This window comes from Motacilla alba, chromosome 1 (assembly GCF_015832195.1).
Source record: "Motacilla alba alba isolate MOTALB_02 chromosome 1, Motacilla_alba_V1.0_pri, whole genome shotgun sequence".
In the NCBI taxonomy this organism is placed as follows: Eukaryota; Metazoa; Chordata; class Aves; order Passeriformes; family Motacillidae; genus Motacilla; species Motacilla alba.
Genome location: NC_052016.1, coordinates 110,483,011 through 110,497,656, shown reverse-complemented (window position 1 = coordinate 110,497,656; position 14,646 = coordinate 110,483,011). Strand labels below are relative to the sequence as shown.

At 40.0% G+C, this 14,646-nt stretch overlaps 1 protein-coding gene across 1 annotated transcript in view; it reads right to left on the bottom strand.

Moving 5' to 3' along the window:
• PHEX (phosphate regulating endopeptidase homolog X-linked) overlaps window positions 1–14,646 on the bottom strand; it is a 101,125-nt gene that overhangs the window by 26,924 nt on the left and 59,555 nt on the right. Inside the window, exons 13-15 of the mRNA XM_038129578.1 lie at window positions 11,404–11,481; window positions 9,717–9,820; window positions 1,908–1,966 (exon numbers count right to left, since the gene is read on the bottom strand). Coding sequence (XP_037985506.1) covers window positions 1,908–1,966; window positions 9,717–9,820; window positions 11,404–11,481 — 241 coding nt within the window. The remainder of the gene's footprint in view (window positions 1–1,907; window positions 1,967–9,716; window positions 9,821–11,403; window positions 11,482–14,646) is intronic.

Genomic DNA, 14,646 nt, shown 5'->3' with positions numbered 1-14,646 from the left:
CCACAGTTCTTGTGGCATGTGAGAAGCCCCCAGAACTTTGTACAGATTACTACTGAGAACACAGCTGCAAAGCAGTAAGGTAGCAGTTCTTCCCCACCAGCATTAATGGGAAATCAGTAGTGATGTGTCAAATGTTTATCAGCAACTTCTACCAGAGAATGCTCCTCCCACATCACCCAGGGCCTCTTGCCCCATAGAAACACGCCAGCCTGCAGTGGCAGACAGTACCGTGCCCTTCTCTGAATCTTCCCTCCTGTTGCACATCACTTTTAGGGCGTGATTACATTTTTACCTCTCTCTCAGGTGTGAGAGGATTTTGTTCAGAAAGAACCACCTCCCTTTTCCTTTTTGAAACGGTTCTAAAAGGACTGAGAGTGGGTGGCACTGTCCAAACTTCCAGGTCACTTGCCAGCAGAACGAGAAGATCAGCAGTTATGGTGGAAAATACAATCACCTCTACACCCCTGACTGACGGGTTACATTTGACAAATGCCTCTTTTTTGCCTTCTGACTCTTTTAGACACAGCAAGTGTGAAATTTTCAGTGGCTCCAGCCTCTCATCACAGTTTTCTCTAATGTGCCATGGCAGAGAGGCTGGGACAGCTGAGCACTGCTCAAATTTGAAAGAACCCAATATTAAAGAAGGTATAACAGCAATGGCTCTCATTGTTCTCTGAGCAGGCTTCCTCTCCACTCACACAAAACCTTTCTAGCAGCAGTGGTGGCTGGAGGAAGAGCAGCTGTAATGCTTCAGGGGTACCTCAGAGCTGTGACCACCTCAGCCAAGTGTTCCCTCAGACGATCAACAAAAATGAAACCGCCTAATGATGGCAGCCCTCTAATTAAGCACTAATTTTAATCAAAATAATCTAGCACTAATTTTAATCAAAAGGACTTCCTAATTATTATACATGCTTTACAAATGAGATTACTCAGACACAAAAAAAAATTAAGTGAGTGGTTTGACAGCAAAACTGTTTACAGAAATTGGTAGAAGCAAATACCAGCAGACTCCAACTGCCAGTTCTCTGCTGTACCTTCTTCAGTGTGATACATTAATTTTGTACCTTTCTCTCTGTGACCAAAAGAGATTCAGGAGAAAAAAGGGGAATCACTCAGCAATTTTTGAGGTCCTGACTCTGGGGACGGAGACCACAGAAGTGGTGGCAGCCACTTTCCAGACCCTAACAGCACAGGAAAAGAAGGCCAATTTAACATACAAAGCAAATAAGAGCAAAGAGAATTGCCAGGGTAAAGGTAAAACTGTTGCACGCAGACTGCTATAGAATTTTAAAGCCTGCTATAGAATTTTAAAGCCTGTTAGAAAATTTCAATTCAAAGCCTGATTAAAGCAAACAGGAATGAACATCCAAACTCGTAACACATCATTGAAAAACTCAGCTCTTTTACCTTATTTGTTTCCACACTAGAATATATGCTGTCTAAAAAAAATTAGAATCAGACAGGTAGTACTGCACATACAGGCAAGAATTTTCAGTTAACTAGATATCACTCCTTGTCCTTGAAGGCATTGCACAAATCCACTGGATAAACCTTCTTATGTTTTCTAGTCTATAACACAGTCTTCTCTAGTCACATTTATTGTTACATATCTGTCAATACTGGAGGACAGAACTGCTATCACAGTGTATCTATGGATATGTGTGTACACGTTTTTGCTACAGAAAACAGAAGATAGAAACATTAGGCTTTAATTGAAGTGAGCAAGTTATCATTCACGATGGGCAGAATACAAATACACACACACACACTTAAGTCTCACAGCTGAATTACCAGGTTTGAACTTTTAATTTTCAGTCACAAACAACACAACAGGTACAGCTGTTATCTGAAGCTTGATACATACATCCCCAAAGAAGCACAAGGCTCAGAAGGAAGATACTCACTGATTTGGTTGGTAGATGCACTATAAAAAGCATTTACAGTAGTTGGGCTTGTAAACCACCTGTAGTAAGAACAAAAGAAATTGTCTGTCAGTACATTGGCATTCACCTTTATGAATTATAGGAGCAAAGATAAAAATTGAACTCAGTAGAAGAAAGTAAAAACATTAAGAATTCTAAGATACATTAAAGTTTAGGTATTTCTCCATTTCAGTACGTGCTACCTACACTTTCTAGAACATTGACATCTATTGTTTAATGACTTTAACTGTGTACAGTCAATAAATGCCCAACAGGAGCAATTCTTAGTGTTCCTGTCACGTGATCTGTTTAATTTTTATGTGGCCACTGTGCTTGTGAGGCCAGCCATGCTGATGACACAAAATTCACCCAGAAGAGGCTGCAACACGGACCGCAGCCGTGAAAACTCTCTTGGGTGTCTTTCAAACACGCATAGAGGAACTCCCTGTTGGAATTAGAGGAGAGCATTTTGAAACAAGTAAAGTAGCTTTAGAGGCTTTGCTGAACAACAAATTGAAAAATTAGGATTATGCCAGCAACATCAACAGCTAATTTCTGGGATGTAAATTCAAAATAAACAGCTTCATGTTCTGTACGCTATGCAGTGAACATAACCATCCTAAACAAACAGACCTCTTGCCAGGCATTTCTTCTCACAGTTTGATTTCTCATATATACTAGAAGAAACCCTAGATTTGAATAGGAGCTGGACTTTGATGATCCCTGTGAGTCCCTTCCCACTCAGGATATTCCATGAGTCTGTGAATAGCAAATGAATCCCCTTAGCCTAAGCTCATCTATATTGACAGTGGCTTCAACCATAGGAATGGAAAATCTGGACTGGCTTCAGCAAGATCCAAATCCCCTCAGAGGAAACCCTGAGTTCAGTGAGCCCAAAATTTCACTTTGTGATTTTATAAAGGAGAAATTAGGTTAAAGAAATAAAGATGATGATAATTAGTGGTTAGTTCATAATAACTTAGAAGCAACTCTAGTAAATGTTCAAACAGGAATATCCTGATGTCATTAGCAAAATATTACTCAAAAGTTTTATAGAGCCATGTGAATGCAATGTAATTGCTTTGGAAAAATTCTTTTAAAGAGAGGAGAAAAGGAACTGCAAGACAATGAGAAAGATCTTTCCAAAGGAAGATCTATCAGAATATGGAAAATGTGTGGTATCAGTGACAAGGTATACACAATTCGTGCTTTTAAATAGCTCCATTAATAAAAGAATTATCAGCAGATCCTAATTTTTTATGACAACTAATGTCCTCACTCAAACCACGTAACAAAGGGGAGAGTTCAAAAACGGCAGCATTTTGTCTTTTATCAATAAATTTAACTGCTTGCTTTATTCTCCAAGTTGAGCAGCTTATTTTGCAGTATATCAACTCGAAAAACTAATAAATGAAGGCTAAAAGAGTGATGTCATGTCCATATTTTAACCATCCATTAGATTACAGGCTCTAATTGTCAGAGATAACTCTCTCTGTTTTGTTGATTAGGAGATTGTGAAGGGGAGGAGCAGGGATAGGTTGTTTTCTGGTCTATTTTCTGCTTTTTTCATAATAAGGAGATTAAATGTTAGAGGTAATGTAGTGAGATAATGGAAAATTGAAGAAAGAATGTATATGGTGAGGGCATAAAGAAAAAAACTTAGGGGCTTAATTAACTACATTTCAATTTCATGTTTGTTCACAGCAGCAATCAGCTGAACTGTTTTGAAGGAAGCAAGCCTGCCATGTATGCCTTGGGACCTGTGCTCCAGGTTTAGCTGTAAATCTGAAGGACTGTCCCTTTTTTGACAAGGAGAAAACACACCTGAAAGAGTCAAAACTTCAATTTATATTTTACTGTAAGTTTGAGCAAGGACACACAGTGCTGTGACTGGCACTTCACTCTCCTGTTCTGTTTACAATGGCCTTTCTGTTCTCAAACAGCAATTTTTAAGCACGAAAAAGGCTTCTGGGACAGAAAATGCTCCCTTTTTGCAAATTCCTCTTAGCCTTTTAATTCCAGTCAGAGGATCAAGGGCCTGAGACGTATAACAGATACTTCAAAACAGATTAATGTGCTGTGGCTCTTCTCTCCATCCTCTGGGGGGGCTTACCACAGCTAGCTGCAGAGAGGAACCACCACAAGCAACAGCCAAGAGCTCTTCACTCTTTAGAAACAGCTCTGTAACAGCACAAGTGTGCACTTGTTTTTCCTGGGTGAGGAGTGGTGATGCAGGTGCTTGTCCCCACAGCAGCACCTCACTCTGCCCAAGAGCAGCAGTGAATGCTGGTGACGTTTGGTCCACATTTACTGAGGGAGGACTTCACGCCACCCTCTGGCCCTACTTTCATACCTATGAACTCATAGATTTGTAGCTTGCAGGTGAAGACATATCACAGCATCCCTGTCCTGAGGCTGCTGCTTTTCTCATGATCTACCAGAATTGCAGAGCCCAATCTGTTTGCTGAGCTTAGCACGAGCCAAGGCTGAGAGCAGCCTTGATGTTCCCACTGCAAAACTGAACTCAGTTCTCTCCAAATTGCTCCTTCATAACAAGGCCTTAAGAATGACCCTGTATGGAATTAATTATGCTTTTAAGCAGTTAGGAAGGAGACACTTAGCAGCCATACTGAGGAGTCAGGAAGAATGAGTTCTCTAGTAACAAGCAGAGTATTTAATATCTGACATTTGGCAAGAAGCAGATTTCTAATCCAGCATTTTGTTGCACCATTCTGAGCCCTCTCAAAAAGATTTAGGAAGTATTTTCCACAAAAGAGTAGCAATAACTAAGACTTCTTCCATCCAGACTAGCAGAACAACTTCACTTCTCCTCTGCTATGCTCTTTCCATGAGCTCCTTGAAATGAGGGACAGTCCTTAACTAATAACACACCAAATTACAACATGAAGGTGTGTAATAAATAGCTGCTGCTGTTGAATTTTAAGGTGAAGCAAATTTAGAAATACCTCTCCCTCCCATTCCTGCTTGAAGTCAGATTCCCTGAGCATTTGCTCTAGGTCTGGTTACAATTTCTGTGTGCTTTATCTACTCACAGAAGGATAGAAAGAAAAAAAGAAAGGCATTACACATTCCAAGCTCTTATTAATTACAAAGTAAATAAATAAAAATTCTAGAGCTGTTTACACTGTTTTCATTTGCTGTAAGTTTGTGAAAAAGGGACAGCTTTGAATGATGTCCTGTAGCATTACCTATCTACTACTGCAGCAGTCAAAACCTAATTCTGCAGAGTTAACACTTGTAAGGTTGAGATTTCTTTTGCAGAAGTAAAATGTGGAACATACACTGAGAGAGCAAGTGGGGCAGGAACTCTCTTAGTCTGTGTTCTCAAGGCTGAAATTTCCTCTGTGATATTTTCTTTCTGGGTTAAGAGTATAGTGTGCTGCATTTCCATTCATGAACAGGGATGGTTGGGAACTTTTACAACACAGAAAAAACCTTATTAGTTTATTTAATTCTCTGTAAAGCACAAACTGAATTTGCAAGCTGATCCTCCATTTTTTGAGTTGGTAGAAATCATTCAGTTTTCTGTTCAACATTCAAAATAAGAAATAAAAAATAATCATGTAAACAAAGAAAATGAACTTGTGAATGTACAGAGAATTAAGCTGGTTAGAAGTGAAAAGCTGTACAAAGTTTCTGGAAGCTGGAAAATGTCTTCCAAAGAAAACACTATGAAGAAAAACTTCTATATGGGCGGCAGCCTTCAAGATGACCTTCAAAATTGTATTCCCTCTTCTCATTGTTAGTCTCTTATATATTTTCCCACATAGAAACAGATTATTATCCCAGGTCAGGGTGCCATCTGTCTCCCTTAGGAATGGGCAAGCAGCTAGGATGGTAAGGCTGGGCCCAGCCTTCAGTGCCACATCACTGCTTAAAATGAGGTTCAAAGACCAGGAAAAGGCTCCAGGAGGCTCCTTTCCAGCCTCTCCTCTCCAGGGCAGCTCCCAGCCACACAATTTCCAGCCGAATCTCTCCAACAGACTACAGCCTGCCCAGTGTTTCTGAGGGCTGCTTTTCCCTTTTTGCAGAAGGAGCTTTTGCACCATCCTTAGAGGTATCCAACCCAGAACCTCTCAGAGCTGCCCTCCCTTGTGGCAAACCAAGAGCCAAGGATTACACACAATAGTGTGTGGTCAAGAAAAACAGGGAAAAGTCCTGGAGGAGACCCCAGAATCCTCTCACAGCATCCTTCCTTGGGATACCAGACATCTACAGCCCCAGCTCTGAAAGTCTAGTGAAAAATGGAGAAATATTTGGCCAGGTCTAAAAATCTTAGATTATGTGCTGACTTCAAAGGAGAAAGATGAATAATAATGAAGTGGTGTGGCCAAGAAGTCCTCTGATGCTTTGTTATTTGCAAGTATGATATCAGTGTTAAGAAGGAAAGATTCTATCTCTGATTAAAAGGTGCAGGCATGTGTTTGTACACATACACACACACACAAATATTTGTATGCATGAATGTGTATGACTCCATGGATGGATAGGCAAATGCAACTAAAACCCTGACTCTTCTTAATTTTTCCCATCACCATCACTTCCCCCTGTACTGCCTTCCACTTTCCTCTGCTCCAGCTGTATCTCACCTGCTTTATAATGATTGTCTTCACACCTGGTGCCCACCCTCCCACACTGGCCCTTCCAGACTCTCCACTGAGCCCTCTCAATCCAACCTGTGCTGGTTTGTGCACCATATTCCTCAGCTCCTGCACAAATCCCTTTGATTTTTTTTCTCTGCTGACACCTAAGCACTTCTTTTCTTGCTGGATAGAGCCAGCTGTGAAGGTGACAGTCACTTCCCCAGCCAGCTGGCACCCAGGGCTGGTGTTGAGCACAAGTGTCACCTCCCAGAGCTGTGCTGTCCTCAGGACTGGTGGCCCCGGGACTGGCAGAAGAGGCAGCTCCAGCACCACGGTGCCTTGTCAAAGCTTTCTGGTGCCACTAGGGCTGGGTGTGGCACATCACCCATGCCCTGAGCAATGAGGAGCTCATCCGAGTTCCTCCATGCTCCCTTCTCCTGTCAGGCAGATAAATGCTATGGATGGAGGGAACAGAAGAGAGAATAAAGATTTTTGATAATTACTCCTGATTTAGTGGGGATTTTTTCCCTTTTTTTTTTAGTTAAAAATTGTTGAATTTCCAACACAATTCTTTTCCACTTTATCATTCATATTCCCCATTGTTTAATCCAACTGCTTTGTCTTCTATCTCTGTCCATCCCCTGATGGTCTTTCTCGGGTGCTTTGATTGAACTATCATTTTAATTTCACATTTAGCTGAGGAAAGTGATTCCAGTTTGAAATAATTATTGAGAAACACAGACATAGACTGTCTGCTAAAAGAATGTAGTGTTTTACCTTTGGGGTTTAATATTATTTTAGCAACTTTTATTTTATTTCCTTAAACACTAATTTCCTTATTTATCTTCTTTGGTCCACAACTTTGATGATCTTATAATACCTATCTCAAAATGTAAATGTTACGCTAAAAGCTACTAAACTAGGGAAAAGAAGAAATGAAGCAAATAGAAACAAAAACCCAAGGGTAATTAGCTATTAACATAGCACCAAGCCTCATCAAAAATTCTGTGGAGTTATATGAAATGTAAAAGTTTAAAACACAAAAACAGAAAAATGAGAGGAAAAAAAGAAGGTAAAAGCATCAGAAAGCAGTGGAGTATGATGATTTAAAAGTGGGAAGTGGATAAAAAGTGGCTGATGTTTTTGAGACCAGGTTTGACATGCCTTAGACTGGTAAGTGGGAGTTATTGCTTTATTTAAATAATTTCTTAAAAAATTACTGGAGGCAGCAATGACTCTGTGCCTTGGTGTCCCTCAGCAGGCAGAGTGACACCACTTTCCGAGCCCTTTTCTATCACTGAACAGTTGCAGAGACAGAATAATATCCCAGCAGGAGCCCTAATTATCCCTCCCTGCCAGGGCTCAGGTGGAGATCACCTCCAGCCCTGCAGAAGGCAGAGCAAATGGCTGTGCTAACAAAGGGAAGGGACCAGAAATCAAACTGGCGTCCCCCAGGCATGAATGTGCTCTGAGGGCTGACAAGAAAAGAGCTGCAAAGGTGATGAGGGGCTGGCTATTACGTAGTCCTGGGAATAAGAAGGTAAAAACAGGCATGAGAAGGTGTTCAATCTTGTAGAGGGCTATTGGATAACACTTTCATTTTTTAATCATACCCATGTGACAGCTCTCAGACTACAGTCCTGGAGTCAGGGGCTGCCTACCACTTGATTTCCTTACAGGAGAGCTTTCCCATCGTGCCAGGAGTCTTCAGGTTCTGCATCAGCACTGGCTGCCCCAAGGCTGACCATTGCTATAGAGAGGCTATTGCCACATCTGGGGTCACCATTTATTACTGTGGGTCTTCTGGGCAGTCAGGACTGGGTGAAGGGAAGGAGAGATCTTGACTCCATTTCAGAAGGCTGGTTTATTATATTATGATATATATTACATTAAAAAGACCACACTATAACTATACTACAAAGAACAGAGAGAAAGATTCATCAGAAGGCGAGACAGGAATAGAAAGGAATGAATAACAAAGTTCTGTGACTCCCAGAGAGTCCGAGAGCTGCTGCCTCCTGGATTGGCCACCAAGTAGAAACATCCCACACTGAGCAATCGAGGAAGCACCTGCTGCATTCCACAGCAGCAGATCACAAATTGTTTACACTTGAAGCTGAGGCCCTTCAGCTTCTCAGGAGGAGAAAATCCTAGCAAAGGGATTTTCACAAAATATCACAACTACAAGAAGCCAGTGCTGTTCCACTGCTCTCTTGGAGCTGTTACCCTGAAGAGAGTACACCATCATGGTCTAGTCCTGACATCCAGGAAAATCCCTAAAATCATATCCTGGGGTTGACCAGAGCAATGTCAGAGAAAGCTGTGATGAGAAGGTAAAATTCACAATTAAATCTAAGCTGTAAATGATGCCTTGAACGCACAGGGCCAAATTAAAACACTTCAACTATGAACAACCTTAGTTTGCCCCCCTGCCCCGTGGACAGCACAGAGCCACTCCCAGAACAAGGTATGGTTCAGTTTGAGTGGGGTTTCTGAAGTCCTAAGGAAATAAAGCCACTGGAGCTAAGCACTGGCACTGATTTCAAAGTCTGTGTGTAGAAGAAGTCATTTTTAAGTAGCATGATTAGACTAATTAAGTTCTGCTTAGGTTTTAATTTGCATTTTAAGGATTTGATTACCCACCAGTAAGAGAATGGTTCTCTCATGTATTTTATGACAGTTTGTGACACAATCTGCACTCTCATGTTTACAAATAAATAAAAATAACATACATAGATTAAATTATGTTTCATTCTGTATCATTGCTATCAACAGCAGGTAACTAACAATGCTGATTTGTATTGCTAATAATAGCATTATCTCTTACTATGATTTCCTTCCTACAGAAATTATTTCATAAATCCCCACTGCACCATTTCAGACTCTGTGACCAAGAGACATAATCCATTTTTAATTGCAATTCAATTACCCCTTTTTTCATTAAATTAAGTTTAAGCTTCAAGCATGTGACTACTCTGCATATGAAGAGGGATACCTTACAAAAAAAAAAATGCACAGGAGTTTCTGAATAATAGGAGTTTGCCCATAGGCTTTTTGTGGCATAACATATTGCTGTTAACATAATTCCATTAAAACTTAATATATAACAGTACTTAATATATAAATTAAATAATATAAGTTAAAATATTGTTAGAAGATTATGTAAATTTGCCTTTTGTCTACTCACTCTGTTTTTGGGACTTCTTTTCTAAGCCAGTAGAAATCAGATTGGGCTGCGTATTTGCGAGTTTGCAATACATTGCCAAAATAATCACTTTCTGTAAACTTCAGCTGTACCGAGAAAGCACAGACATTTTTAAAGCATGTCCAAAGAAACAAAAGCTGACATAAAACAAGCAGAACTTTTATTTTATAGGAGATAATTACCTAATTTTTTTGCGATTATCAAAGCAAGTAAAATTTTCACACTTGGTAGGAAGAATAAATATTTTATGAGCTTAGTTAAAAAAAAGCAGCGGCTGAACAGATCTGCACAAGGGCCTGGAACACTGGGAAAACTCTTTACTGTGCAGAGTGCTGCTGAAGGAATCATAAGCACCCAACAGTGGATTGCAGACTGCACATTTCCATGGCTATTATTAAGAGAGCCTCTTTCCCAGGAGGAAGTAGGCTTACTTTTCTTTTTAAAAGTGCATTTTAAAACCACTTCCAACAATGTAATGAAGTCTCTTTCAGTTTGCTTTACATTTTATAAAAAATACTTCATATTCTGTGCCTTCTGAGAGTTCTACCACATTAAATATTTACAGCCATAGGGCTCCATGCTTCCACAAGTTTCCAAATTTAATAGCATTCACACACACAAAACTAAACAGGCACGGAAAAGGGATGCTAATAGATTATAAATCCCTGTCATCAGTTTAAAACAATTCTAGGATTTGTGAGGAAGTTACTCTTCAGATGTAAACTTGCTTTTTGCAAGCATGATTAACAAGTGTTTTTCACCAGCCATTGCCCCTTATCTGAGAAAAAAAATGGCATACACTGAGGGATAGAGTTGGTCACACGCTCTATCTCATTGCACTGTTTTCACTGCATCATCTCATCCTACAGCTTCCCTGGACAAAGACTAGGCTGGTGGAGTTGGTTGTCCCAATAAATGATGGCTCTATTTAGTGCTTGTTCATGTGCTGTGGCAAAGATGATGGTCGCTCTTGTATTTTACCGCTTCAGGACTGAACTTGTGTTTCTGGTATGCCTGTGGCTTTCAGTAATACAATTCATCAAATGCATGCCACAGTTGGAAAATAGTAAAATATATTATTATTATTATTAATCATTTGCCTTCCTGCCTTAGTTAGGCTGAACAGATACTGGGGCAGGCAGGAGTCCCCCCACAGTATCTTTGTCCAGCAGGCAGCACAATAGGCTTATACATTGGTTCGGACCTCTTGGCATGATTATAAGCATCAATTGTAAATGAAATTCATAGCCTGGAGATATGAGGAGAACGTATATACAGCATCCTAAATTGTGATATTCTGAGGTAAATTGCATTAGGCTTTTTGAAAATCATTATTTTGAGAAAAAAAATGCTTTTTGGTTCCATTTTTATTACTAAATGCAAAATTATCATGTTGCGTGCTTAACTTTTAAATTGCTTAATAGCAGGAAAGTTTTTTGCACCCAGGCAGACTTTACTCCCAGAAGGCCTCGTGATCTCCCTTAGATACAACATTAACAATTTAGATAAAATTTAGAGCTAGCACATTTCAAAAATAAAATAAAAATAACCAGGCAAGCATGAGTCCAGGTGCATACCAAACAAAAGACTAGCTTTGACTTTAGACAGCAGCAAAACAGAGCAAAGAATGGCTGCAATAAATTAATAAAGCTGCAAGCCTGACACTTACTGTTTTGATGTCTTCATTAATATATGTGTCATTCATTATAAACTGAGGGTAACCAACTTTCGCCATAACTGCTTTTGCCTTTGAAAAAAGAAAAAGAGAAAAAATGTTTTGACAGATAAAACCACTTCTCAGCATACAGCTTTTTCTCTTTCTTGCTCATTTTCCACTTGGTATTATTATGCTTCCTTGGAGCCATCCTAATGTAACTTCAAAACAACCTGCCTACAAGGTAAGCTTGGTGCCACAAATGAGCTCGGCATCACCACGCAGAGGGTCCAGATTCTGTTGTCAGATTATCACAGCGGGTCTATCACTGCCTGCAGAGCTCTTGCGTACTTACAGCGACGTGTCTGAGGGCAAAATCCTAACAGCTGATTTTCCCTACAGGGCTTTGTGTTAATCAGATGGTCAAAAGCCTGTTTGTACAATGTTTTCCAAAGGACAACAGGAAATGGCATGTTTTGCTATGGCACAGTGGCTGGTACACATCCAACTGCTAAAATAGATTTGATGCACAGATGTGAATCGACCTTGATCCCAGCAAGTACAGCCTGGTGTTTCCACTGAGGGCCACTTCCATTGGCACCTGAGGATGGGTCCTTTTCTGAGATCACTGTACTTTCTAAAAACCACACGACTGGTCTGTATGTAGTTCTCCAGTTTCCCTCCTTTACTCTGCAGTCTTTGCTCTTTCCCTAATGCCAGTAGAGATGTTAAAATAAGACACTTCATTTTTCATCAATCCTCTTTCAATCCTGGGACTTGTCCCTGCATTTACACACAACCTGCGCAAACAATCCTGAGGGAAGTAGCTGTAGATGAGTATTCCCACTTCGTAAACCATGGTGTGAGTTTATTAACAGCTTTGGGAACGTCCTCACAAAAATGCCAGCAGGCCACTCAGACATGCAGAATCTCTGTGGAAACAAGTTTCCAGAAGCAAAGCAGAAGTACCCAAAAAGTTAAGATGACATACCAAGAAGTGAAATGTAACAAGTCCATAGGATAAATTACAGCTATGATGGACTAGGTTAGCACAAAACTGTTGTCATATATGTATATATGTAACAGGAATTTTATACTATCACCTCTTTCTTACAAAAGTTTTGTACCTTTTCAGTGTTTTCTGGTGAGCAGCTCCTCTGAGCACACCCTTCCTCTCTCACCAGGTAACCAACTGACTCCAGTTCCCTTCCTACTTCGGGGCATGGTCTCTTAACAAACCAACCCACTCTTTTATAGCTCCTGTTGTTCTTATTACTTACAGCTGTGGCCTGTTGCAGTTAGGCCTTCTCCTCATTTTTGATAAGTGGCCCAGCTGCAACTCCTTAGGGGTAAGATTACTTTCTATACCACCTCTATTGTATCCCCGCACAAAACTGTCATATTTTTAAGTTTTCAGGATGCCGAATATAATTTCTCCATAAGTCTTTGGAATTCCCTCCACCCCTCAAAAAATGCTCCTCCGTGGTCATCAGACTCGATGTCAAAACTCAAATTAATGAGAAAGATATGAAAAAAAATAACTTTTGTTTCCTTTTTGCTGCAGGGACTGACTGCTTAAGGGAAGATTCCCCTCGCTACACATATCCTTTCTCCTTCTCCCACTTCACAGCATCTCAATACAGCAGGGCCTCCTATGCAGCAAGACATAAAACCAGCTGTTCCACAACTTTAAGAAGAAAGGTGATGGCAGATTGCTTCCATTTAACCTAAGTAATTCTGTCTCCTCTTTTTTTTTTTCAAGAAGAAAGGCCTCTTTTCTTCAAACTCCTTCAATTTCTCAATCTCACTTCCAACCCAAAGCCATAATCCTCCATTTGTGACATCACAATTAATTGTGGTTGAGATAATTAAGATGTCACAAACAGAAGATAACAACTTCAGGTAGGAAATTAGCAGCAGGAGCAGACAATCTCTTAAGCAAGAAAGATCCCATTGTCATGCAAATTGCCCTAGTAATAAAAAAAGCAATGGTAGAAAAATGCTGAATAGAAAATATGAAATGAGCCAAATTAACTCTCAACAGAATGTTTCCTCACTTTGCCAGAAGGTTCAGTAGTCTTTCATGATATTTTAAAGTCTGTGGTGGGGAGGGAGAATAAAAAGCCAGGAAGGAAGCACAATTCACCTGCAAGTTTGTATGTGATCAAGAGTGTCTAAATATTTCCTGGTGGTGTTGTCAGGTCCAACTGACTGACCTTCGCAAGGAAACAGAAAATTTCCTTTACCATGGAAAATTTCCTTACCATTTCCCAAAGTAGCTTTGTAAAAGGAAAAAGCAAAACCCAACAGTTTTAATTACTGCTAAGTCAGCTACTTAAACAAATCGGGTGGATCTCAAATGTTCTGCATGAGTTCATTATTTGCTTTCTGACTTTCACATTTGCTGTTGTGAGATTGAGATTTCTAAGCATGAGAATAAAATAGTCAGACACTATGGAGATTTTTTATAAAGTCAATATAAAAACTTAGTAAATAACAGAGTGTGTCTTGAGATTTTGGACAGCAACCTCAAAAGGTAATGCTGCTTTTAGTACTTCGATGCTTTGTCAATATCTAAAGCTGTCTGTATTTTGTGAGATAGATAGACAGATAGATAAGGGGGAAATGTTATATTATTGCATTTGTTACTTAAAAGGCATTACCACAATATGTGTGGTTTAGAGGTCTGAGCAAGTAAAACAGACAAAGCTGATGTTAACAGTGAAGTATGTTTGGCTTCTGTTTGGGTGAACTGTTTCCTACAGCCAAAGCAAAACTCATGAGAGAACATTGGAAGCCTTCTGAAGCCCTTGGGAATTCCTCTGGCTGGGATTCCTCCTAGAAGCTTTGCATCAGGTGCAAACCTTTTCAGCTGAGCCCAGCACAATTTATTTACACAACTGACAAGTTAGAAAGTATCATATTGAGAGCAGGTTTCTAAATTTGCATGTTGGAGGTTTTGTTTCTGTGCCTATTTTTCTGTTCACTAGTGTCATATTTAACAGCAGTTGGGAGATTCCTTATTTAGATAGCACAAGGAAGTGGAAAACTCTTCTACAGCTTGCTTACTCTTTGATAATAATGTCATTATTTTCCCCTTGATAGAATTAAAAGTATGTATAAGGGACCAGCCTTCCACGAGGCAAGCACAGGGAATCAAATGAAATGTGACAAATGTACAGGAACCAGCCATGTGGCAATTGCACATGAATCCACCATAAATCCACCATGCACAACTTTTTATGGTTAAAAGGCTCA